Source organism: Mobula hypostoma, chromosome 8 (genome assembly GCF_963921235.1).
Source record: "Mobula hypostoma chromosome 8, sMobHyp1.1, whole genome shotgun sequence".
Taxonomy (NCBI): Eukaryota; Metazoa; Chordata; class Chondrichthyes; order Myliobatiformes; family Myliobatidae; genus Mobula; species Mobula hypostoma.
The window spans coordinates 154,634,794-154,662,705 of record NC_086104.1 but is presented as its reverse complement, the minus strand read 5'-3'; the positions used below and the strand labels follow the sequence as shown (position 1 = coordinate 154,662,705).

The 27,912-nt window shown below is 39.0% G+C and overlaps 1 protein-coding gene across 4 annotated transcripts in view; it reads left to right on the top strand.

Moving 5' to 3' along the window:
• LOC134351085 (2-oxoglutarate dehydrogenase complex component E1) overlaps window positions 1-27,912 on the top strand; it is a 124,092-nt gene that overhangs the window by 60,275 nt on the left and 35,905 nt on the right. For all 4 annotated transcript variants that reach the window (XM_063057138.1, XM_063057139.1, XM_063057137.1 and 1 more), the window contains 8 exons: window positions 4,484-4,599; window positions 7,472-7,626; window positions 8,801-8,947; window positions 12,750-12,840; window positions 13,787-13,966; window positions 14,573-14,701; window positions 18,983-19,162; window positions 20,791-20,943. In XM_063057138.1, the coding sequence (XP_062913208.1) occupies window positions 4,484-4,599; window positions 7,472-7,626; window positions 8,801-8,947; window positions 12,750-12,840; window positions 13,787-13,966; window positions 14,573-14,701; window positions 18,983-19,162; window positions 20,791-20,943 (1,151 nt within the window). The remainder of the gene's footprint in view (window positions 1-4,483; window positions 4,600-7,471; window positions 7,627-8,800; window positions 8,948-12,749; window positions 12,841-13,786; window positions 13,967-14,572; window positions 14,702-18,982; window positions 19,163-20,790; window positions 20,944-27,912) is intronic.

Sequence of the window (27,912 nt, the reverse complement as noted above, 5' to 3'; positions counted from 1 at the left end):
ACATCCAGATGGAACGTACACCTGTTAGTCCTCTAACCTCCACTGCAACTTCAACCACCTTGACGTTTAAGTCATCAATTGCCTCACCAATGGCCTGGATCTGCACATGGACAGTAAAGAAGCGGGCCTGAAAATCAAAAGACTCTGGTGTAGGAGATTTGCAATAAAGACCATAAGACATAGGAGCAGAATTCAAGTATTCAGCCCATTGTGTCTGCTCCGCCATTTCATTATGGCTGATTTATTATCCCCCTCAGCCCTATTCTCCTGCCTTTTCTCAATAACCTTTGTTGCTCTGATTAATCAAGAACCTATCAACCTCCACTTTAAATATACCCAATGACTTACCCTCCACAGCCATCTGTGGCAATGAATTCCACAGATTCACCATCGTCTGGCTAGAGAAATTCCTCCTCATCTCTTTTCTATAGATGCAATGCAAGAAGCATTCTGTGGTATCTGTGAGGAGAGAAATTGTTAATATTTCAGTCAAGGATACTTCACAGGATTTTGACTTGAAGCATTAGATTCAGATTCATTTATTTATCACGTGCACATCGAAACAAACAGTGGAAACAGCCAACATGACCTAAGGATGCACTGGAGGCTGCCCACAGGTGTCACCACACATTGCAGCACCAACATAGCAAGTCCATAATGTTCAGCAGAACAACAGCAAAACTAGAAACTCTTTCTCTTTCCACAAATGCTGTAACTGATTTCCACAACTGCTGAATATTTTTAGCATGTGTTTACTGCTTTAAAGACCAAATCTAGTCGATGTTCATGTAACATTTTAAACTACTCATCTCTCAGTCTTTCAAAAGGCTGTTTTAAAATCATTTATCTTGGCAGCTAATTATCACTAAACATGGCCTTTCCTATCATGTAGCTCATTAATTCCTGTCCCGGCATATACAAGTAGCAATCGTCCTCTTTTATTCTCACTTTGTCCGTGTTGTTTGACTTTGTTCTGTTCATTTTCATCTCGCGCTACTATTTTGACATTGAGAGTGTTGAAAACATTATAAACTCACCTGGCCGACAGTGGTGCCTGCACAATTATTTGTTTCCAAAGTTAGGTGTGTCAGAACAACGTAATTATTTTCCCCATGATCTCTGCTTCTATATAATGTTCACGTTAATTACAGCATTAATCACAAGTCCACATATGGCATGTCCCACAAGTTAGTGTGCAATTGGCCATTTTAATCAGGATTATCATAATGGTTTTGATGCAGATCCAGACCATTCTTAAAAAATAAACTGGATTAGTATTTGATACTGCAATTATTGAAAACCACTCCAGCTGTAACACTGGACAACAAAGATTTTGCTTCCTGAATACCTTTAGGTGTATCTTATGAATTTTGGGCTACTGATCATGAAACTCACCATGAAATTTCCCTATCACGCACCAATTTTTAAATAAACTTATGTTTATTATTTCAATTCATAATTCAAGTCAATTAAAATGTTGCCTACAATGTAAGCTGGAAAGTTTCCTATCTTGTCCAGCCATGCTTAGACAGTGCGGCTGCTGCATGGCAGGACAGGTTTTAGTACAGGTCCACAATCCCGTAACCAAAATCCTTGGGGCCAGTCGCATTTTGGAATTCAGAATTTTTCGGATTTCAGAAAATTGATAATTATATTGATAATTAACCTGTTTCAGTGCCGGTGGACTTTAGGACCCAGGGGAGCTCTGGACATATGCACATCCTCCCATATACTTTAAATCATCTCTAGGTTACTTTAATACCTAATACAATGTATGTAAATAGTTGTTATACTGTATTGTTAGGGAATAATGACAAGAAAAAAGTCTGTACATGCTCAAACAACGAGTGCTGGAGAGAGAACTTACGTGTTTTCCTGATCCGCGCTCTTTTACAAATACTATTACTGTTTATTTATAAAACAATATACTTATAAATGAAATAGTGGGATAATTATAGACCATAAATACACTAGTACATTTGATTTCCAACAAAAACATTCAATAAAACACAAAAATATACAGCTTCAAACGAACCGAATCAAACAGATGGTAAATAACTTACTGAAATAAATGTAGAATGTAAATACTCTAGGACATATACAGGTTCAAGCTAAGCTAAATACATACAGGTACCTCTAGTTAAGTTGCATTACATCTGGCAAACAAAGCTAAATACTCTACAGGTACCTGATGAGCCAGGAACAGGATTCTCAAGTTATGAAGCTGCACTATGACAGACGGCGATTTTAAAGACTTCTTCAAGTGTCGTCTGTCTCATTGACATAGGTTTATGTCTAAGCAATCTCTCTTTAACTGAGTAAACTGCCATAATCTCTTGCTCACTGATAAATGCATGTTGTTCAAGGCCAGCAATTAACTTGAATTGAGCAACGTCAGCTGTTGGCGCACCAAACGAGCCTTGTTGTACGACATGCTCCACACGCCACGAGAAAAACTGCGGTTTTCCGTTTTCAGAATTTCGGATAAGGGATTGTGGACCTGTAATAATTACTGGGTTCAGGAATGTAAGGATGGAATTTGCTATCACCAGGCACAAACATTTCTATGAAGGATTTTGATATTTGAGACAGATGCTTCCCAAAATAACTGATGCCAAGATTAAGGAAAGCATTTTTGTTGGTCCACAAATCAAATGGGTCATCAATGACAGGCAATTTGAAGAATTTCTAGTGGGACCGGAGAAAATCACATGGAAGGCATTCAAGGAAGTTGAAATTTTTCTCGGCATCTACAGAGCACCAAACTACATGCAGCTGGTTGAAAGCATGCTTCAAGCATATAAAACCATGAAATGCAACATGTCACACTACAGATTCATTTTCTGCATTCCCATTTAGACTTCTTCCCTGCAAATCTTGGTGCTGTTAGTGATGAGCATGGTGAAAGGTTTCACCAGGACATTGCGGTCATGGAGAAAAAATACCAGGGCAACTGGAATGCATCAACGCTGGTAAATTATTGTTGGACACTTAAACGAGAAGCCTCAGACAGAGTACAAATGAAAATCATTAACAAAATACTTTTAACTTAGTTGAACTATTGCAAAGCATCAGCACCATTATGCAATTAAACACATTATATTCAATAAAAGTTCATTTGTTGTTCCTCCAAATTCCTACGTGATACAAGTAGTCTGAAATTATATTTGTGTTCATCTTCAAGCAGTCTATCATAAACAAAAAAAAAATTCTAAGGAAGCAACACTTTTGAAAAAATTTGTTGTCCAGTGTTCAGTGTTACACAACTACTGAAGATGTTAACTAAATGACAGCTTACCTGGCTAATCGAGTGCAATAAAATTCCGATCTTAAAACTGCCGTTATGATCAATCCCAGTGTTTGTACCCACAATCCTGTGCTGCTGCTGGGTTGTTTGGCAGCATAGTGCAATATTAGCTGGCTGCTGGTGTATTGCTATCAGCACTGGACTTCGCGGCGAAAGGTCCCGGGTTCGAATCCGGCAGCTCCATGCATGCTTTCCATCCATGCTGGGTTGAGTGTCGAGCTAACAATTTGGCCTCGTAAAAAGCAGACAAATACCAAGGAAACGGCAAAAATGCTGCCCAATGCACCAACGGGCGTGAAAAGGAACACAACAAACAATAGTGCAATATTCCAGCTTTTGTGAAGAGGATAAACTTTTTGGACATTGTTCACTCTGTGTGTTTTACAGTGTTTGTTATTATAAAAGAACCCTTAAATGGATTTGAATCAAAAGCCTTAAAAACATGAAATATATTATCACCTTCAAGTTCTAACTAGAAAGGTTTATTTAAATTTAAGGGGGAAGATGAGTATCTGTGTTACAGTCTGAATTTTTCTGAGTTCCTCTACTAATTGCTAGGTGCATGTGCTTGCTTGGGCATTCAGCATTGAGTAAGGACTGATTGTTAGCTTGTGGTGTATTCACTTGTGCATGTTTGGTATGTAAGGTTTGGTATGCAAGTCTGCGGTTTACCTATTGTGCCTGTTTATAAGAATACAAGTACACTAGATTTGCAAGATAATTTTGAACACTAAAAATTAACTTTTATTCTTCTTGTTTATCCCTTCTCACTATCCTTTCCTTGTCCCTGATTGTGTACGCTAATGTATCTTTTACTATGGTACCACTTCTTTCTGTTTGAAATTTACAAATTGAATAATCCTCATTTTTCATTAATACATCTTTTAACTGACCTTCCTGTGCTTCTTATGGCTTTTTGCATACCTGACGCATTGATGACTTCTGATATTGTTTGTGTTTACAATATTTATATTGTACTTTCAAATCTTGTTTCACTTCCCCCATTACATCCTTTGCTATCATCAACTTGCATTGCATGCTTTTGCACTACCTCCTGCACCACCTCGTTCATGTGTATTTCTTACTTCACACTCTTGAACTGTATGCTGCCACTTTCTTTCTACGCTGCCCTATTCCTGCATCTTCATGTCGTATCTCATGGACAAAATTGTGCAGCATTTTATGGCCTAGATGAGTCTGATCTCGACAAAGTCTTCCATTTACCCACAACCACCTTCATCGGAGGCAATGAAACTGCCCTTCCTCTCCGAGAGATCATTCGGCGCATGGAGGTATGTGATCAAACTTGAAATCAGCACCATTTTAGTTTATTTTGCTATAAAGTTATGTAATTTCTTTTCTATTTATATAATCAGAAGACCAATTCAAAAAAGTGGTTAAAATTTTGTATTTAGGTGTTTCATTTGTACGTTGCATGACATATTTTAATTTCTAAAGGATAAATGCATTGGGAGCCTGTTCAGAGAAATGTCTTCAACATCAAGTGAAGAAGGAAGACAAATGTCAGGTGTTTTGTGTTTTGCATGCCATCAACAGGTTTAATACTGACACTGGCATATCCACAGCAGAAGTAGCATCCATTTCAGTCGAAGCCAAGAAAAGTCTTAAATGCCTTTAACAGCAGTCTGCCCTTTACCTGATTTGTTTTCTCTTAAAGAAAAAAAGAGCCAAAATGTGCAGTTGAGCAGTTTCTGGTGCTTGTTACCACATCCATCTCATCAAGCGAAGGAGGGAGACAGATCTGGGAATTTTTCTTAAACATACTGATTGATATTTTCACAAAACTTCACTTCTGCTAATCTGCTTCAAGCCAAAGTTCATATCTCCCACAGAGATAGAATACAACAGTAAGGAGTCTATTCAGCTCTTCGAGCCTGCTGCACCATGAACAAGGCAGATGATGCAAATTCCAGTAGATTACATCAGCTTCCACCCCTCCACCCCTCCACCCCTACTAGAACTGTACCAAACACTAATGAAAGAATGATACAGTATAGCACAGGTCCATAGTGCCCACCCAAACAACTTTCATTTGCCTGACGAAGGGTCTCGGCCTGAAACGTCGACTGCGCCTCTTCCTACAGATGCTGCTTGGCCTGCTGCGTTCACCAGCAACTTTGATGTATGTTGCTTGAATTTCCAGCATCTGCAGAATTCCTGTTGTTTTCATTTGCCTGAGTTTGGTCCATATTCCTGTAAACCCCTCCTCCCCATGTACTTACCCATGTTTAGAGGTTGTTTCTGTACCTGTGTCTGGCAGCTTGTTTCATTTATACACCACCTTCCGCCTTCTAAATCTTTCACCTCTTACTTTAAATTTATGTCCTGTAGCCTTCAATGAGAAAAATAAAATTGTGTATCTTCACCCTGTATATACCCCTCATGATACCCCTCATTAGTGTAGCGGTTAGTGTGATGCTATTACAGCTCGGGGCATTCCAGAGTTCAGAGTTCATTGTCCTGTAGGAAGTCTGCATCTCCTCTCCATGGAATACGTGGAGTTTCTGTGGGTACTCTCATTTCCTCCCAGTCCACAGATATACCAGTTAGTAGATTAATCGGTCATTGTAAATTATCCCATGATTAAGTTTAGGGTTAATTGGGTTTGTGGCGCGAATGGCCAGAAGGACCTATTCCATGTTGTATCTCTAAAATAAATAAAATATTAATGAAAGTGTCTAGCCAAGCCCCTGTAGGTTGTAGTAAGACAGTCCTGTACTCAAATTCTCTTATTACGAAGGACAGCTTACCACTTGCTGTCGTAAGCACCTGCAGAACTCTCATATTTTCTTCGACTGCTGTCCTTAATCTAGAGCTATACAGATAACGTGCCTTCCTGTTTTGTACACAAAAGTACATAACCCCCTATTTATACTGCATCTGCTATGCATCCCTTCAACCTGTCCAAGTCACCCTGGACTTTCTGTGAACCTTCCTCATAATCCTATTGTTCAAAAATTAATTTCCTCATCTAAATCAGTAATCTACATCATGAATAGCAGTGATCCAAGGATTGAACCCTGTTGTGTCTGTCATTGAGAGCCACAGGAGAGACACTCAGCTGGTAGTATAAAAGTCTTTATTTGGTGCATACATGAGCTGTATTTTGAGCCTCTCTGGAGAGAGGCTCCCTGACCCAATGTTGCATTATATTTTTATATGCTAAAGATCAAAGGTAACAGCAGGGCAATTTCTATAGTTACAATGTATTTTAAATTCTTCCTATGAGTTACATATAATTTTCAAACATCAAGGTCTTCGCATCAACTCTCCAGAACCCAAAGCGAGTGCTAATCACCGCTGTCTCTGAGTTGCATTCATGCATATGCAGACATCTCAGGTCAATGGGGTGTTTCCTGTCTCGCAATTGACCCCAGTTCTAACCTACATTTTAAATTCAAACTACGATCCACATTCAGATCTGAAGACTGGTTACTGTTGAAATTAATATTTGCTATATTTCCTCAATACCAGAATATGTCCTAACAAACCCTATGATATCCCACAAGAATAAAACCTGCTTCTTCCCATTATTTTGTGTATGGCAACTAGTTATCCAATCATGCAGCATCAAAACTGTCGTTAAAGTGATGTGAGCAAGCAAAGGGCGCAGGCTATAAACTGGTGTTATCAATCAGAATGCCAAGGGATACTTGCTTATTTTCTGTTGAGTATTCTATCTCACTATCTGCTACAACTCTCATCATTCATTCTGTAAATAATAAAGGTATTTTCATTTAGCTTGTGCCTTTCTCATCCTCCAAACTTTAAACAAAAATGAAATTACTGATCAAGTAAAACAAATGTTAAGCAAATAAATATAATCCAGAGCAGATATGACAATATAATAGAAAGGTAGATTATATGTTAAGGTTAGAAGAATTTAGACTTTCAGAAGAATTCTTTATCTCGGGCCCAACCATCCAGTACCCATCTATACAGACTATATTCCATCTCTTTACCCTGAACTTTCTGTTCCTTGTACACAAGAGAAAACGCCTCGTTTTGGAAACTAAATGTAAAATGGGTGAGTTCCCAGTGAATGTTATATCGAAATAAGGTTGCATACTTAGACTGAGGCCAAGCTGTGCATGTTTTCTCGCTGTTCTCATACTAAGCAAGTTATTGCTTGCCTCTCCACAGATGTCATACTGTCAGCACATTGGAGTTGAGTTCATGTTTATCAATGATTTGGAGCAATGCCAGTGGATTCGGCAGAAGTTTGAAACTCCAAGTGCCATGCAGTTCACCAGCGAAGAGAAACGGACGCTTTTGGCCAGGCTCGTCCGCTCCACCAGGTCAGTCCTCCAACAACCATCATAATTGCTTCAGTGTGAAAGAACTATTTACGTTTCTAACTTACGGAGATCGATTGTGAGCTTTTCTCTTTGGAGCAAAGGAGGATAAGAGGCGTAGATAGAATGGACAGCCAGTGACTTTTTCCAGAGCAAAAATGACAAATACCAGGGAGCATACTTTAGAGGTGAGTCAAGGAAAGTATAGAGGATGTCAGAGTTAAGTTCTTTACACAGAGAGTGGTGTGTGCATGGAATGCCCTGCCTGGGGTGGTGGTAGAGGCAGATACATTAGGTGCATTTAACTCTTAGATAGCCACATGGATAAAAGAAAAATGGCAGGCTATGTAAGAGAGAGAAGTTATATTGATCTTAGAGTAGGTTACAAGGTTGGCACAGCATCATGTTAACTCCTTAAGTCAACTAAGTGCATTTGAATTGTCATCATTGTAGTCCTGTAGCAAATGGAGCAAGACAAAATTAATTGCTGCAAATAGCAAGGTGATAATAAACAGTCCACTGGAGGAACCCAGTGGGTCAAATAGCATCTGAGTGAGGAAAGGAATTGTTGACATTTTGGGTCAAAACTCTGAGAATGTATGGGGATTTGTCCAGCATAAAGAGGTGAGGGGGAGTGCTGAGTCAGGAGCCCAAGATGATTGGTGGACCAAGGAGGTATAAAAGCTGACAGACAGGGGAGGGGGATGGAGTTGGGAGGCACTGGTAGTTGTGAATAGGGAGACAGGAGCCTGAGGTGATTGATGGAGTGAGTAAGGATGAACAATGACAGGTAAGTGACGGGGAGGGAGTTTGAAGACAGTGATATTTGGATGAAAGATGGGGGCAGACAAAGAAAATAAATGAGTGGTAAATACAACCAGGAGGTAAAAATCAGTTTGAGTTAGTAGCCACTAACTAGTAATCTACTAATTATACTAGTAGGAAGAGCCACATGCAATACAACTAACAATCTCCCTTGCTCAGTAATGTCTATAGGATGGGGCCTTTAACTCTGAAATTTCTTTTAAATATTAGGGCTGGTTGGATCATTGCTTCAACTTAATTTCATATGGTTTATGGAAATAATTTGCCTGGCTTTAAATTAATGAGAGCTTGCATTTGGTTTGTTGTATTTGGTTGTGTCTTATGCTGTTTTGTCTATTGCATTCTCTCAAAGGTTTGAGGAGTTTCTGCAGAGGAAGTGGTCATCTGAGAAACGTTTCGGTTTGGAAGGCTGTGAGGTAATGATTCCAGCCCTGAAGACCATCATTGACAAATCCAGTGAGAATGGTGTTGAGTACATCATCATGGGCATGCCACACAGGTAATGCAAACGGCCGGCTGGATCGAGATTGTCATCCATTCTGTAGAGTAAAACCTCCAAAGTCTTTATTTTCCTACATTGCTCTTGCTGATTACCTCCAATCCGATGGGTAGCTACATGATGCAGTTATCATCAGTTCTCACTCATTTGGAAATCTCATCTTGTCTCTAAGTCCATCCATCCTCTGTTTCCTTCCCCTTCACACTTGTCCAGCCTCTCCTGCACTGTTTGCTTCTGCCACTTGGTGTGGAACCAATTTCTGTGCACTGACCTCTGATTAAGGTAAAGATGCTTTTTGCAACACCATCATATACAGTGGCATGCAAACGTTTGGGCACCCCTGGTCAAAATTTCTGTTATTGTGAATAGTTAAGTGAGTAGAAGATGAACTGATCTCCAGAAGTCATAAAGTTAAAGATGAAACATTCTTTTCAACATTTTAAGCAAGATTAGTGCATTATTTTTGTTTTGTACAATTTTAGAGTGGGGGAAAAAAGGAAAGGAGCACCATGCAAAAGTTTGAGCACCCCAAGAATTTGAGCTCTCAGATAACTTTTACCAAGGTCTCAGACCTTACTTAGCTTGTTAGGGCTATGGCTTGTTCACAATCATCATTAGGAAAGGCCAGGTGATGCAAATTTCAAAGCTTTATAAATACCCTGACTCCTCAAACCTTGTCCCATGTCTCAGCAGCCATGTGCTCCTCTAAGCAGCTGCCTAGCACTCTGGAAATTAAAATAAATGATGCTCACAAAGCAGGAGAAGGCTATAAGAAGATAGCAAAGCGTTTTCAGGTAGCTGTTTCCTCAGTTCATAATGTAACTAAGAAATGGCAGTTAACAGGAAAGGTGGAGGTCAAGTTGAGGTCTGGAAGACCAAGAAAACTTTCTGAGAGAACTGATTGTAGGATTGCTGGAAAGGCAAATCAAAACCCCTGTTTGACTGCAAAAGACCTTCAGGAAAATTTAGCCGACTCTGGAGTGGTGGTGCACTGTTCTACTGTGCAGCAACACCTGCACAAATATGGCCTTCATGGAGGAGTCATCAGAAGAAACCCTTTCCTGCGTGCTCACCACAAAATTCAGCATCAGAAGTTTGCAAAGGAAAATCTGAACAAGCCTGATGCATTTTGGAAACAAGTCCTGTGGACTGATGAAGTTAAAGTAGAACTTTTTGGCTGCAATGAGCAAAGGTATTTTTGGAGAAAAAAGGGTGCAGAATTTCATGAAAAGAACACTTCTCCAACTGTTAAGCACAGGGTGGATCGATCTTGCTTTGGGCCAGTGGCACGGGAAACATTTACTGGTAGAGGGAAGAATGAATTCAATTAAATACCAGCAAATTCTGGAAGCAAACATCACACCGTCTGTAAAATCGCTGAAGATGAAAAGAGAATGGCTTCTACAACAGGATAATGATCCTAAACACACCTCAGAATCCACAATGGACTACCTCAAGAGGCGCAAGCTGAAGGTTTTGCCATGTCCCTCACAGTCCCCCGACTTAAACAGGATCAAAAATCTGTGGGTAGACCTCAAAAGAGCAATGCATGCAAGACCGCCCAAGAATCTCACAGAACTAGAAGCCTTTTGCAAGGAAGAATGGCAGAAAATCCCCCAAACAAGAGTTGAAGGACTCTTAGCTGGCTGCAAAAGAACGTTTACAAGCAGTGATACTTGCCAAAGGGGGTGTTACTTGCAGGATGCCCAAACTTTTGCTTTGTGTCGTTTTCCTTTTTTGTTATTTTGAAACTGTAAACAATGGAAATTAAAAAGTAATCTTGCTTAAAATATTAAAGAAATGTGTCATCTTTAACTTTATGCCCTCTAGAAATGAGGTCATCATTTACTCGCTTAGCTATTCACAGTAACAGAAATTTTGACCGGGGTGCCCAAACTTTTGTATGTCACTGTAACTCGGCTCTCTACTGAACCGATTCAATGACCTGTGGACTCACTTTTAAGGACTCTAGAACTCACGTTCTCAGTGTCCCCCCCTCCTCCCCCCCCACCTCCTCCTCTGTATTTAAATAGTTTGTCTTCTTTTGCACATTGGTTGTTTGTCAGTCTGTGTGTGTTTTTTCTTCATTGTATTTCTTTGTTGTACTGCGAAAGCCTGTAAAACGTTGAATCTCAGGGTAGTCTACGTACTGTGATAATAAACATCTAGTATTTATGCCTTGGGGCTCCAGCAACCAGGGTGCTTCTCAGCTACTGGTGCTCTGGCTTCCCACGTCCTAACAACGTGCTGGTTGAAGGGTTAATTTGCTGCTATAATTAGCCCCTAGAGTGAATGAGTTAGGGTACAGTTGATGGCGCTGGTGTGATTGCAGTAACAACCAGCCTCAATTCAGTGGAAGTTGGTATTATAATTGATTTATTATCACATTTACTGAAGTACAGTGAAAACCTTGTCTCGCCTACTGTATATAAGCCTGAATGTGAGGGTGAGAAGCAGTACAGTCTTCTCTCCCCTCCTTAATCAGGCTTCTGCCAGTTCCTTTCCAGTCCTGATGAGATGTCTCAACTGTTCATTCCCCTCCATGGATGATTGTCCACAGCATTTTTCCTACTGCAGCTCTCTTACATAATTGTATGGGAGGGTGCTTGGCCCTGAGCACCACCCAAAAGCGCACTAGGACCCAATATCATCATTGTGTTTCAATTCGGACTTGGGTCTGACTTGGCAACTGGGTCGAACAAAACTGTTGTAAAAGGGCACATTAACAATGTGTTACAATTTTTTTTGTAAACCTCAACCTTACCTAGTTAGTTGTGCGGTAGAATATAAGAGTTCCTAGATTATGATGTAAGCGATTGATTATTCATTATGTGCTGTGTTGTATGACGTGGGCGATTGTGATTGTTCTTGGCAAATTTTTCAGCTAAAGTGGTTTTTAATTGTCTTCTTCTGGGCAGCGTCTTTACAGGACGGGTGATCCCAGCCATTATCAATACTCCTCAGAGATTGTGTGCTTGTTGTCAGTGGTCATGTAACCAGCGCTTGTGATATGCATTGGCTGACCCTGATTTGGGGGGCGGGGGGGGGCTAAGCAGGTGTTACACCTTGACCAAGGGTGACCTGCAGGCTAGCAGATGGAAGGAGTAGGAGTATCTTACACCTCCTTTGGTAGAGATGCATGTCCACCCTGCCACCTGCAATGTAAGCAATGCTTAACTATAACTCCTGCAGTCAGTGATAGATCGACTGAGCGGTTGTCAAAATGTGGCTGGGTTGAACTGGTTTCAAGTATTTGACAAATTTTGGGATAAAATCATTTTATATAAATATAAAATCCTTTATCTTATGGTCTTAAAAATAGTGTATCGAAGGTAGCTTCCAACATGTATTCCCCCTTCAGACCAGTTAGTAATCAAGCTTAGCTAATTTGTTGATTTCTGTGAATAAAATTGGCTATAACCACAAATCAACAGTTATAATAAAATCAGCAAAATCAGCCTTGTACATTATCCTATATAGGATTGCTTTTATGTTTATATTTGTTGTGCTGTTTAGGTTTACTTGTATTTTTATGCTGCATCAGATCTGGAGCAATGGTCATTTCTTTCTCCATTACACTCGTGTACTGAAAAATGACTGTAAACAATCTTGAATAATAGAATAAAACTGATCAATAAAGTTTACCATTGTGTACTTCATTACGGATACATTGTGGTATCTTTGCCCATGATTTTTAATGCACGTCAAACAGATCTTGATTAGCTTATCAACCTTCAGCAGTTTTTGTGTCGTATCTGATTATGATAGGCCATTTGGGTTAAAACATCTTTGCATCCCATAGGGGTCGTCTGAATGTGTTGGCCAACGTAATCAGGAAAGAATTGGAGCAGATCTTCTGTCAGTTTGACTCTAAGTTGGAGGCGGCTGATGAGGTGAGTGTTTTGGGCACTGTTTTGGTACAGTGCTGAGCCAGACAAGTGTGAAGTGTAGTACATCTTGTTATAAATGTAGTACGCCTTGTTATAAGTGGTACAAGTGTGAAGTGTAGTTTGCCTTGTTATTAGCTGTTCTAGTATTGGATTAAGTCATTGACTTGTACCGTCATTACTTACTAACACTGGGCACCTTGATGCATTTTGTAAAAGGCGTCTATGGCAGCATGGTAGTATAGTGGTTAGTGCCATGTTTTATGGCACTGGTTGTATAAAATCGGGGTTCAATTCCTGCCAATGCCTGTAAGCAGACTGTACATTCTTCCTGTGACCACGTGGGTTTCCTCCCACAATGGGAGGCACGGTAGCGTAGTGGTTAGCACAACACTTTACAGATCAGGCAATTCCACGTTCAATTCCCGCTGTTACTAGTAAGGAGTTTGTACATTCTTCCCGTGACCACATGGGTTTCCTCCACAGACCAAAGACGTACCGGTGCGTAGGTTAATTGGTCATTGTAAATTGCCCCATGATGAGGCTAGGATTAAATCGGGAGATTGCTGGGTGGTGTGGCTCGAAGGGCTGAAGGGACCTACTCCACGCCGTATCCAATTAAAATAAAATAAAATAAAACATACAGGTAGAGTTAGTGCTATGGTGGCACCAGAAGAGTGGGAACTCTTGCGGTCTGCTCAATACAATCTTCACTGATTAGATGTGATGCAAACAATACACTTCACTGTATCGTCTGATGCACATGTGATAAATAAAACTAATCTTTAACCTTTATCTTTGGAGATTTTTCTCTGCCACCAGTTTTAATGAATTTGTTAGACTGCTGCAGTGTCATGGAGACAAAAGAATCAGCAGCCATTGAGCTAAACGTCAATGAAACTGGCTTTTTAATCAATGCAGACATAATTATTTCTGGTATATATACATACAGGGTTCTGGTGATGTGAAGTACCATTTAGGTATGTACCACCGGAGGATCAACCGTGTATCAAGCAAGAACATCACCCTCTCCCTCGTGGCTAACCCATCCCATCTGGAAGCTGTAGATCCTGTGGTTCAAGGAAAGACCAAAGCAGAACAGTTTTATCTCAGTGACAATGAAGGAAAGAAGGTAAAAGCTTTGAACTACCAGCCATTGTGTCAATATGGTAATTTCACATGCATTTACATTGCCGAAAATGATCTACCATGCTCAGAGAGCACATCGACTTTGTGATGTGGATGATAAAGATATCTTTTTGGTACTGTAGAGGCTGGGACCCTATGCAAAGTGAGCCTGAAGAAACAGAATTGTAACTGTTTCATTAAGAGTCAAGTATGGATCAGATTAAACATTGAGCAACCCACACAAAATGCTCGAAGAACTCAGCAGGTTATCTGTGAAAAAGAGTAAACAGGCGACGTTTCAGGCCAGGACTCTTCATTATGACTGGAAAGAAAGAGGAGAAGTCAGGTTTGTTCCAGAATAGTGCAAAAAAAAACAAAAATCCAGTAAATGGCAGTTCTGTGGGCAAAGATGCCTTGTGAATGTGAGAGGTCTGACGTGTCCTCTCCCTTTCCAGTCCTGAAGAAGGATCTCGGCCTGAAACATTGACTGTTTATTCATTTCCATAGATGCTGCCTGGCCTGCAGAGTTCCTCCGGTATTTTGTGTGGATGTACAGCATCTGCAGATTTTCTCATAATCAAGATTAAATGTTGATGTGTGACTGTTCCAGGTGATGTCAATTCTCCTGCATGGCGATGCAGCGTTTGCGGGCCAGGGAATTGTCTATGAAACCTTCCACTTGAGTGACCTCCCTTCATACACCACTCACGGAACAATCCACGTAGTGGTCAACAATCAGGTACGGCAAGGACTGAGTGTGTTGCATGGTCTGTGATTGTCTTTAACCAAGTTAGTTGAGGAAGATTAAATTGTGTTAAAGTGGAAACTAATTACTTTAAGAAAAAAGCTGAAATTTTAATTTAGAATTTGCAAGAAATTTTTGAATAAAAATACATTCTCTGAGACAAAATATGAAATGTGTAGCTAAATTCGGCTGTAAAAATAAAATTGGAGAATAGAATTGTGTTAATGATGGGCAGTGGCAGAAAAGAATATCTGAAACCTTACGAGGGAACTAGCATTGCAATGTGGTACAGCACTGTGAAATAACAACACTAGAGTTACAAGTAGTCAGGAACACATTGCTTGCAATCTAAACTTTTTTTAAATTGAATTTGAAAAATTGAAGGTGTATCTGCTGTAAAGCATTGTACACTCAGTGACCACTTCATTGGGTACACTTGTACACCTGCTTGTTAATGCAAATATTTAATCAGCCAATCGAGTGACAACGACAGTAACTCAAAGCATAAAAGCTTGAAGACATGCTCGAGAGGTTCAGTTGTTATTCAGACCAAACATCTGAAGGGGGAAGCAATGTGATCTAAGTGACTTCGACTGTGGAATGATGGTTGGTGCGAGACAGGGTGGCTTTAGTATTTCAGAAACTGCTGATCTCCTTGGATTGTTATGCACATCAATCTCTAGAGTTTGGAGAGAATGGTGAGATAAACAAAAAAACATCTAGTGAACGCCTTGTTAATGAGAGAGGTCAGAGGAGAATGTCCAGACTGGTTCAAGCAGACAGGAGGACGACAGTAACTCAGATAACCACGTTTTACAACAGTGGTGTGCAGAAGAGCATCTCTGAACACACAACACATCCGACCTTGAAGTGGAGGGGCTACAGCAGCAGAAGACCATGAACATATACTCGGGGTCACTATATTAGGTACATGAGCTATCTAATAAAGGGGGTCTTCAGTTGAATTTTTCTTTTCTCACCTCACTTTTATTTTGGAAAGGCAAGAGAGGGAACGGCCAGTGACTTAATGATCAGTCGGCCTAATACATGTTATGTGAAATTATTGGTTTAATTATGGATAATATTTTCATTTGATCAGAGATTCAATGTAGGTGACGGTGTCTCATGAACCTGCTTGCTTTTTTAAGTGAATTAAATGATAAATTTATTTATTATTGTCACATGTACTAACTTACTTACTGGCTGGTATACCGCTGGTGCTTAGGGCAGCTATGAAGGTCCTCTGTCTTCATTGCTGTTTCCTGAACAATTTTTGTTTGACCAGTCAGGGTTATTAGCTCCGAGCTGACCCCCCTGAACTTGAAGGACCGGTGGACCAATCTTAGTCTGGCCTCTACTCTTTGACCTGTTTGGCATGGGTGACTCTACCAAGAATCAAAGCACAAGGCCCTGACTCCAGCCAACTTAGCCCTCCAGGCATTGAGGCACACAAACCTCCAAACCCTACCACATGGTTGTGGACCTCTAGGAGGCACGGTAAAAAACTTGTCTTGCGTGTCATTCATATGGATCAATTAACACAACAGTACAAAGTAAAACAAAAGCAGTGTAGAATAAAGTGTTAGAGTTACAGAGGAAGTGCAGTACATAAAGTAGTAGATTATGAGGTCGAGTTCATCTTGAGGTGTCACGGTAGCATAGTGGCTAGCGCAATGCTTTACAGTACAGGCATCCCAGGTTCAATTCCTGCTGCTGCCCGCAAGGAGTTTGTACATTCTCCCCGTGATTGCATGAGTTCCTCTGAGTGCTCGGGTTTCGTCCCAGAGCCCAAAGACATACTGGTTGGTAGGTTAATTGGGCAGTGTAAATTGTCCTGTGATTAGGCTAGAGTTAAATTGGGGTGCGGGGTTGGGGGGAGGATTGCCGGGTGGTTGGCTTGAAGGGCCCATTCCACATAGTACCTTGATAAGTAAAATAAATTATCGTACTAGGGAAGAGTTCAGTATTGGTATTGGTGTATCATTGTGACATATACAGTGAAAAGCTTGTCTTGCACAGGGAAATTTCAGTGGACTTAGTTATGCAGACTTGGCCAAAGGTACTTAATAAGTTACAAGAATCAGCTGGGGTTGTGGAATGAAAGGCAAATTACTGAAATTGAATAGGAAGGCAATTACGAGACAAGGAACAAGTGCAGAGATAATAACTGGGAATTCAGATTGGTAAATTATGTCATGTGGTGACACAGATTTCCACTGTATTTACCATAGAAAACAACTTATCCAAATTTGCCAATTGAACAGATATAGACAGTATTACAAGCAAATTGAGTGAAAGCTGAATCGGACTAGAATATCAATATTTGAACAACAGAACTTCCCACTGATCATCAAATAGAAAATCTCCACAGTGATCTTATTTACCAAAACATCTCATTTTACATTGCATGCTTCCCTCAGACATCAGTTTAACATGTTTAGCAGCTGTAGTATTCAAACTGTCCATGAAAATATAAAATCATAAGACATGGGAGCAGAATTAGGCCAATTGGCCCGTCAAGTCTGCTCTATCATGGCTGCTTATTATCCCCCTCAACCCCATCCTCCTCTCTTCTACTCATAACCTTGTAAATCAAGAACCTATCAAGCTCTGCTTTAAATATGTCCAGTGACCTGGCCTCCGTAGCCGACTGTGGCAATAAATTCCACAGATTAACCACCCTCTGGCTTAACACCTCATCTCTGTTCTGACCATTTAGATACTCACTTGAAATTTTGCATTGGAAACCATCATGTAATATTTAATTGACTTTTAAAATATTACACTGTGTTAAATTGTAATGTAAACATTTGATTGAAATTGCTGAAATATAAATGTATTAAAATGGTTAAATGTCAATTCATATAATTTTGATTTGATTAAGGCAGGGCAGGTTACATATAGCACAGTCATCCATTTTGTACTCCTTTCAAAGTCATTATGAGGCTTGGTGTAAAGATCTGCTTGTTGACCTTAATGGATTAAGATGTAGGATTGTGAATTTTCTCATATTTTCCTTGTAGTTTAACTTTATTATGCTTGCTTATTTTTTTTTGTATGCATATACTTGTTCAGTGAATTCTCCAGTGATTATTGTAGAGTTGCTTCTGTATTTTTCTAGAAGCTTCTTAGTTTTCAGTGGTAGGTATCCTGTGACTTGAAACTAGCTATTTTAAAGGTTAATTGTTAAAACTGAAATGGTGTTTTCTCTAGTCTTTTCCCCTTTTTTAATTTGTTCTTTCAGCTCCTTGCTTTTTGTTTAGCTAGGACTTTTGCACATATCTTTCCAGTTACCAAATAACACTTAACCAATTTCCCCCGGGATCAATAAAGTATGACTATGACTATTAATACTACTGAGCTAGTGCAAAGTTAAGTACTCTTAGTTCTGTTTACCAACCACCTTCCTATTTTAACCAATACACAGTATTGTGCAAAACTCTTAGGCACCCTAGCTATATATTTGTGCACCGTACTGTAACACTGAATAACTTTGCTAGCAGTAAGTTTTATGTCTAAATCTTCACTTCCAAAGAATATCTGGATTGCAGAAGCATCAGGATCCAACAAACTCCAGCTGTGATCTAGTCCTGAGCTTTGTAGAACTTCATATCCTTTCCGCTCTGTGCATTGCTATGGAGCAGATGGAGTACTGATGTGTCATCATTTCCTTGGCCAGTCGTATTTCTACAAAATCTGGACCTATAACAAAAACAAAGGAAATACTAATCAGATAGAAAGGGGAAACCTGGCAAATGGATTTCAGTCTGGCAAAGTGATGGATAGTACAGCAGTTAGCATAATGCTATTAGAGCACCAGTGACCTGGATTCAATTCCCGCTGCTGTCCGTAAGGCATTTGTGTATTCTCCCTGTCACTGTGGGGTTTTCTTCCCACACTCCAAAGATGTACAGATCAGTAGGTTAATTGGTGACATGGGTGTAATTCAGCGGTGTGGGCTCATTGGACTGGAAGAAGCCTGTTACTGTGTTGTAACTCTGAACTTAAATCTAAAATTTGAAGAAGGAGTAGTTTCATTATTTAAAAAAAAAACTACAAATGGCAATTTTTTACAAATATTTATCTACGATTGAGGAACATAGGGAGAGGGAATGCAAAGGGGCAGTGAGCATGTGGAGTTGGGTTGTAACACAGCTGATGAAACAGGCTCAAGTGAATGTGTCCTACTTCTACCCCTATGTTCAGAGGCCTAAAAATATCTTGGGATGACACAGCGTATTATCAGGTGTTGTAACTTGTACTTTGTCGTTTTAGATTGGATTCACAACTGATCCGCGTGTAGCCCGTTCTTCTCCATACCCAACTGATGTGGCTCGAGTGGTGAACGCTCCAATTTTCCACGTGAATGGTGATGACCCCGAGGCGGTGATGTATGTGTGTAATGTGGCTGCGGAGTGGAGAAATACTTTCCACAAGGATGTTGTGGTTGACTTGGTAGGTGACTGACCATTCAGTGGGGTTAACAACTCTTTTGGCTCTTCACACGAGCAGAAATTTGTAGTTAAACTCCATTTTTGTGCAGGTTGTCGTAGAATGCAGATGCCACGAGAGCAAGTGTCTCATTACTACAAAAGCTAGTTTAGTAGTGTAGTTACTCTTCCACAGTAGGAAAGGAATACAAAAAGTATTTCAAGCAACATAGAGACAAAATGGTTGTTTTAAGAAATTGGCAGCTGCTGGACTACAGCAATACGTCTATAACCCCTACAAAATGAGTACCCGCTTAAGTTCCTTTGGTATTATATGTGAAGCTCTGGTTAGACAAATGTCTGTTGGACAAAGTATTCCTATACCACACTCAATTAGATTAGGGGGCCTCCAAGGAGAATTGAACAAAACTAAGAGAAAACTAAAACTGTCTTCTACAAGAGTCACTTCACAACACTGCAAAATTTTTTGTACGTTTGGAAGCACTTTCATTTCAAAAAATATATGCTCTTTTCCTTTCTGTTCTTAATAACAAACCAATACTGTTACCTGATCGAGTCTTCACTGGTATCAGTGCATACCATCAATCATGATGGTTGTAGGGTGACATGATACCTGTGATTCTACCACCACCAGTCTCCTGAACCCACATGGATTCATTCACTCACCTCAACGCTGAACTGACTCCACAACCGATTGACTCACTTTCAAGGACTAGTTCAAATAAATTTATCATCAAAGTATGTATATGTCACTATACACCACCCTGAGACTCATTTTCTTGCATGCATTCACAATAGAACAAAGAAATACAATGGAATCAATGAAAAACTATACGCAAAGTCTGACAAAAAAAAGTGCAAAAGAAGACAAACTGAGCAAATACATAATAAAAGCAAATAATCAGTATTATTTACTTTCCATTATTTACTTGATGTGTCCTCTGTTGCACATTGGATGTTTGTCAATCTTTAAGTATAGTTTTTCCATAAATTCTATTGTATTTCTCTACTTTCCTGTAAATACCTGCAAGAAAATGAATCTCAAGTTAGTATGGTTCACTTTAATATTAGAGAATGCATACAGTCTACAGCCTGAAATTCTTACTTTTTGTGGACATCCACGAAGCAGAAAAAAAACCCAAAGAATAAATGACAGAAAAACTTTAGAAATCCAAAGCCCCACTCCATGCACAAGTAGCAGCATAGTTTATGGTGACATGTAGATATTTTGACAATAAATAATTACTTTGAACATGTAACCAATTCTATTCAAGTTTGTATCTGACACCTTTCTAGCAACTAGGAGCATTGCAGAAGGTCAAATAATTTATCTCCATCTATGTGTTGTGTTGCTCTGTTGTAAGTGCAGAGTACACTCCTAAATTCTTTGCTCTTGGCACAGATGGCGACTTGAACACAACAGTTCACAAACTGCAGGGGTTCCCTGACAATCTGGCCCCAGTGTGTATGTGAAAGCTGGTACAGTTCTTGAGTAAAATAATTCTGACACAGCAAGGGGGGGAGGATAATAGTAGGAGGGTATTGGCAAATACTCAGTAACCAGGCAAATGAGAGAGTCCTTTTCAGGGGTAGTTAATGGAAGCCTGAGCCTGCCTGTTTATACATTTGAAGGTTTGCTTCCGACGCAATGGACACAATGAGATGGACGAGCCGATGTTCACGCAGCCACTAATGTACAAGCAGATCAAGAAACAGAAGCCTGTGCTGAAAAAGTACGCAGAGGAGCTGATATCCGAGGGTGTTGTGAATCAGCAGGAGTTTGAGGTTAGAAGTTAAGATCTTCAATCTCGAAGTGGCGCAGTACATTGGTCATTTAATTAAACCAATAATCCGGAGAATGAATATTCAAATCCCCTCCTCCTCCTCTTGTCGTCTGAGAACATAATACTGTTTTATTGAAATAAAGAACAGAAATAAATAGCCAGCCTTAATTGAAGCATGAAATTCATGACGGTGCTGAAAAGAGCTAACAGATTTCCAGTGTTAATTAACTGGCACAGTAATGTAACTATTGGCACAACACCTTACAGCAACAGCTGTAAGATTGGGATTTTATTCCTGCCAAACGTTTGTAAAGAGTTTGTATGATTTCCCAGTTTTGTTACGCACAGTACAGGCTCTTTGGCCCTCAACTCCTCTCTAATTGTTCTAATTATTAGTTTGCTTTGCCTTCTTCCCTCTTCCTGTCCAGTTCTGATTGGCCTCAGCCCAAAATGTCATCTTTATTCCTCTTCATATTTGCTGTTTAACCTGCCAAATTCCTCTAGCATTTTGTGTGAATTTCAAGCTTCTGCACACTCTCTTGTGTTTATCGTTTACTGTTTGTTTTTATATTACACACAAGTTTTCTCTCAAGATCAATTTTCTCCCTTATGAACTTAATAGTCTTACATTACTGACTCCTAAGTACTTCCCCATCCACTGGCTTTGCCAATTTATATCGGCCGCATTTCAATTTGACCTTGACCTCTTTTGTTAACCACAAATTGTGCCAGTTTCTCTTGAAACCCTTACCAGTTGGGAGAAACTCTTGCTCATTATTATGGACCTGCTACCTTAACCATCACAGTTCATTGACTGACCTGCTTTTTATTTTCCCTGTCCACTTTAGATAACTCCATCTTTAGACCATTATAATTGTCCTTATTTAAGTTAAAGGCAATGGTTTTGGTCTTGTGGTGTTCACCCTCAAAATTGCATTTGGAATTGTATCATCATTGTGGTCACTACCTCCTTGGAGATCTTTAATCGTAAGATTTCATACAGTAAAACCATAAGACTTAGGAGCATAATTAGATCATTTGACCCTTCGCGTCTACTCCACCATTCAATTATGGCTCATCTGTTTTCTCTTTCAACCCCATTCTCCTGTCTTCTCCCCAAAACATATATGATGCCCTTACTAATCAAGAACCTATCAACCTCCACTTTAAATATACCCAATGATTTGGCCTCCACAGCCATTTGTGGTGATGAATTCCACAGATTCACCATCCTCTGCCTCAAGAAATTCCTCCTCATCTCTGTTCTAAAGGGACGTCCTATTCCAGGAGTTCCCAACCTTTTCTCATGCCATAGACCAATACCATTAAGCAAGGGGTCTATGGATCCCTGGCTGGGAACCCCTGTTCTGTTCTGAGGCTGTGCCTCTGATTCTACTATTGGAAACTATTGAAAGGAAAAAAGTTTTTTAAGTGTTCCAGAGACTTAAAGCACAAATTTTATTTTTACAAGCGACCCATGTGCGGAGGGGGGACAGACTACGTTTTTTTTTATTCTGGAAGGGACAACAGTTTCATTCGAACTCCAACGCTAAGATTCGAGGCGTCTCTATTTTTATAGACTCCTCAGTTACTTTTATACAACATGATATTATTTCTGATCCGAATGGTTAGTGGTCTACTATTTAATAAAAAGGTAGTTTTGGTTAATGTTTATGCTCCTAATATGGACTGTCCGGAATTTTATAAATCATTATTCAATCAGTTCCCGAATTTGAATGAGTTTTCATTGATCTGGGGCGGAGATCTTAATACCTGTTTATCTCCAGCTTTGGACCGTTCGGCTCCTCTACGGACCTTACCTAATAAATCTACAACTTTGATTAATTCATTCCTCTCTGATTCTGGGTCGACGGACATTTGGCGTTTTCTGCATCCTCGGGAAAAAGATTTTTCTTTTTTTTCATATGTTCACCATTCCTATTCAAGAATTGATTATTTCTTTATTGACTCTCGTCTTATTTCTTCAGTGATTAAATGTGATTATGACTCTATAACCATTTCGGATCATGCTCCACTTAAGCTTTCTATTAAAATTCAGGCCAATACACAAAATAATAGACAATGGTGTTTTAATTCGCTGTTGCTTCAGGACTCAGACTTTGTTAACTTTATGAATGAACAGATTGATCTTTTTTTCACAATCAACTATACAGAGGATATTTCTGTGAACATTCTTTGGGATACTTTTAAAGCTTATATTCGTGGTCAGATTATCTCGTATTCTGCTGCTTTGAGGAAGAAGCTGAAGCAGGAGGAGTTGGTAATTGTGGACAAGATTAAGGAAATTGATAAGAAATATGTTACAGCTCCCTCTGAGGAGTTATATAAACAAAGAACTGAACTTAAAATGGAACACAGTTTATTACTTTCGTCCTCGATTGTAAACCAATTAAAGAAAACAAGAAGTGAATTTTATGTACACAGTGACAAAATTGGCAAACTGCTGGCTAATCAATTGAAGTCTAATTATGCTAAATCTCAAATTAATCAGATTTATAACCAAAATGACCGACTGATACTTGATCATGCGGGGATTAATCAAACCTTCTGTGATTTTTATTCTTCCTTATATCAATCAGAGTCACCTCGAAACTCTAAATATATGAATGATTTTTTAGATAACCTAGACTTCCCTGAGATTTCACAGGATATGTCTTCTATGTTAGATACTCCCATTACCACTGATGAGATTAAGAATGTTATTTCTTCTATGAACTTGGGGAAAGCTCCTGGCCCTGATGGGTTTACCGTAGAATTTTATAAATGTTTTGCACCTTCATTAATCCCTTGGTTCTGTAGGGTTTTTGAGGCTTCATTAAAACTTGGTAAACTTCCCGAATCTTTCAATAGAGCGTCAATCTCTCTAATATTAAAGAAGGATAAAGATCCTGCTCAATGTGCATCTTATAGACCAATATCTTTATTAAATGTTGATTCTAAAGTTTTTTCTAAGTTATTAGCAAACAGATTAGAAAAAGTACTTCCTTTTATTATTTCGGAAGACGAAACGGGTTTTATTAAAGGTCGTTACTCTTTTTATAACATTCGCACACTGTTAAACATTGTTTATACCCCCTCACAAAATGTTCCTGAGTGTGTTATCTCTTTAGATGCTGAGAAAGCTTTTGATAGAGTAGAATGGCCTTACTTATTTAAGGTGCTTGAAATGTTTAATTTTAGCTCGAAATTTATATCCTGGATCAAACTGTTATATCATTCTCCTGTGGCCTCGGTCCGTACCAACTCCCTAAGCTCACCTTTTTTCCCTCTTTTTCGAGGTACTCGACAAGGTTGGCCTCTTAGTCCTTTATTATTTGATATTGCATTAGAACCTCTTGCAATTGCCATTCGAGAATCTCCAAATATTACTGGGATAACTCGGGGCTTAAAGTCCCATAAAATATCACGCTATGCTGATGACTTACTTTTATATATTTCTAATCCTCAAAAATCCATCTCTGCTGTTTTAGAGTTATTAGCACAATTTAGTCTCTTTTCAGGTTATAAATTAAATCTTAGTAAGAGTGAACTTTTCCTGATTAATAAACATAACTAAATATCATAACTTTCCATTTAAATTGATTAATAATTATTTTTCATATCTTGGGATTAAAATTACTTGTAAATACAAAGATTTATTTAAGACTAACTTTTTACCCTTAATTGACCATATTATTCAACTTTCATCTAAATGGTTTCCTTTATATTTAACTTTGATTGGTCGTATTAATGCAGTTAAAATGTTTTTTTTGCCAAAATTTCTATATATATTTCAGGCATTACCAATCTTTGTTCCAAAATCTTTTTTTGATAAAGTTGACTCAAAAATTTCTTCATTTATTTGGCAGAATAAAAACCCGAGACTGGGTAAAATACATTTACAGAAAGCTAAGAGAGATGGAGGTTTAGCATTACCTAACTTTAGATTCTATTATTGGGCAATTAATATTCGACATATGAATTTTGGTTACTTGACCAGGATATACTATCCATTCCTAAATGGGTAGCATTGGAATTACAATCTGTTCAGGGCTATACACTTGGCTCTATTTTAGGTTCCTCTCTTCCTTTTGATTTGAAACGCCTCAAACAGGTATCTAACCCGATAGTTAAATATACCTTACGTATTTGGTTTCAATTCAGAAAATTTTTTGATCTTAACCATTTGGGCTAGCGATTCCTATCTTAGGTAACATATTTTTTCCTCCCTCTTTTACGGATCGTGCTTTTTAAATTTGGAAGACTAAGGGTATTTCACGGTTTTTGGATTTATTTTTAGATGGTTCCCTTATGTCTTTTGAACAATTATCTAATAAATATAATTTATCAGGAATACATTTTTCTAGATATCTACAAGTTAGAAATTTCCTAAGTACTATACTTTCTTCTTTTCCAATGCTTCCTCCTACATACATTTTAGATACTATAATTAACCTTAATCCATGTCAGAAAGGTGCATCAGCTATGATTTATAATATTATTATGAAACTTAGGAAAGCTCCATTTAATAAGATTAGGGTAGATTGGGAACAGGAAATGGGGTCTATCATTTCTGTGGATGACTGGGGGCAGATTTTACAATTAGTCAATACTTCCTCTGTCTGTGCTAAACATTCCCTAATTCAATTTAAAGTTGTTCATAGAGCACATATGTCCAAAGATAAATTAGCTCGCTTTTATTCTCATATTAATCCTTTTTGTGATAGATGTCCGGGGCAGATAGCCTCTTTAACTCATATGTTTTGGCCTTGTCCTACTCTGGAAACTTTTTGGGGAGATATTTTTAATATTATCTCCAAGGTATTGAATATAGGTATCTCTCCTCACCCTATTACTGCTATCTTTGGACTACCTAAAATTTCCAGTAATCTTTTTCCTTCAGCCCGTAGAATGATTGCATTTCTTACTTTAATGGTGAAAAGATGTATCTTACAACATTGGAAAGAGCTTAATGCTCCAACTACCTTTTTTCGGTTTTCTCAGACGATATTATGCTTGAATTTGGAGAAAATTAGAAGCAATCTTTATGATTCCTCACTTAAATTTGAACAGACCTGGAGATCTTTTATTCAATATTTTCATTTAATGTAATTTTTTTGCTCCTTTTTTTTTGCTCCATATTTATATACCCTTGTTTTTTTTTTACTGTTTTTAATGGAGGTCGGGATTGAGGACGTGATTTTAAGTTTTTTAACTCTGCTTGGTTCCAAGTTAGCCCATTGCTGTGCTTTGCTTTTAGTTAGTTGCACGGTGGGTTTTTTTTGGGGTTTTTTTTCTTTTTCTCCATTGATATATATATAAAAATTAGTATACTATTATGTTACCTTAGTATGTTATGTTTAAGTTACATTGTTTGTATCTTTTTTTTGTATTAATACCTCCTGTTATTTTATTATATTATAATAGTGTATTAGTGCCTATATGGCTTACCTTTTTGTATACTTATTCAATAAAAAGATTTAAAAAGAAAGAAAAGGAAACTATTGGAAACAACCTCTCCACATTCACTCTATCTAGGGCTTTCATTGTCAGTTAACCTACCATGCTTTTGGAATGTGGTGCAAAATGGAGGCAACTGAGAGTAACCCACACGGTCACACAGCGAGAGCATACAAGCTCTATGCGAGTAGTATTGGAGGTCAGGGTTGAAGCCAAGTTGCTGGAGCTATGAGCCACGGGCATTATCTTCTGCACCATTGTCCACCCTCTACAAGGCATGTCAAAAGCATGGCGAATACTCTCCTGGATGAATGCATATCTCACGACATTTGGAAAATTCAACTCCATCCAAACAAGCCACTGGCATTCATTGCTTTCTCTGCTAGTAATCCAGGACTGAAGTAGGTGAATACTTAAATACTCTGAAATAACTAACTAGGCTTCAACAATAGCCCCTTCCAATCCATGACCCCCACCACTTAGATAACAAAGGATGCAGTATATGGGAACACAATTATTTACAGGTTCCTCCAAATTGGCTTGGGAATTATATCACCCTTGTGCTTCATCATCACAATATTCGTCTAGGAATACCCTGCTCAAAAAAACTGAGGGTCACCACGATGGCACAACACTATTACAGCTCGGGGTGCAGGAGTTCGGAGTTCAATACTGGTGTCCTCCAAGAAGCCTCTGTACATCCTCCCCATAGAAATGTGGGTTTTCTCCAGATGCTCCAGTTTCCTCTCATAGTCCAAAGAAATGCTGGTTGGTGGGTTAATTGGTCATTAATTTGTCCCGTGATGAGGTTAGAGTTAAATTGGGGTTGTTGGGGGTTGCTGGTTGGCGTGGTTCAAAGAGCCAGAAGGGCCAATTCCATGCTCTATGGCTAAATAAATAAATATTTTGCCAGAAATAATGCAGCAGTTCAGAAACACAAAGTCAGTGGGAAGAACTCAGCAGGTCTGCAAATATGTTGCTGTTCAAAAGGGCAGCTCAGGATCATCTTTGGAACAATACATGCCAGCAAAAAAAAAACTGGTAATGCAAATAACTGAGTAAAAGGAATAGAATTCTCCTGAATTTGAGACAAAAGATGTCTCAGTGATGGAGAAAGGTCAGTGGTGGGAGGTGCTTTGCAGACGTGCTTCCCAACGGTCAGTCACGCCTCTTCAGTGCGTATGAATAATGTAGACTTGGATACAAAGTTAGCAAGCGATATGAAACTTGACAGTGCAGTGGATATTAATTAGGATAGTTACTGGCTGAATTTTGCAATGAAGTAAAGAGAAACGTGCTTTTTTTTTGGGGGGGCGGAGTGTGCAATGGCAGCATAATATAAATGCCATGATCTTGAAAAGTGAGAATGAGCAGAGAATTGGCATCCACACATACAAATGCTTAAAAGCTGCCAGAGCACTTCAGTTAAAAATAGACTATTGAAACAGAAGAGGAGAGCTCGTGTTGCGTTGTCAGAAATTAGTCACCTGGAGACTAGAGACCTGTAATT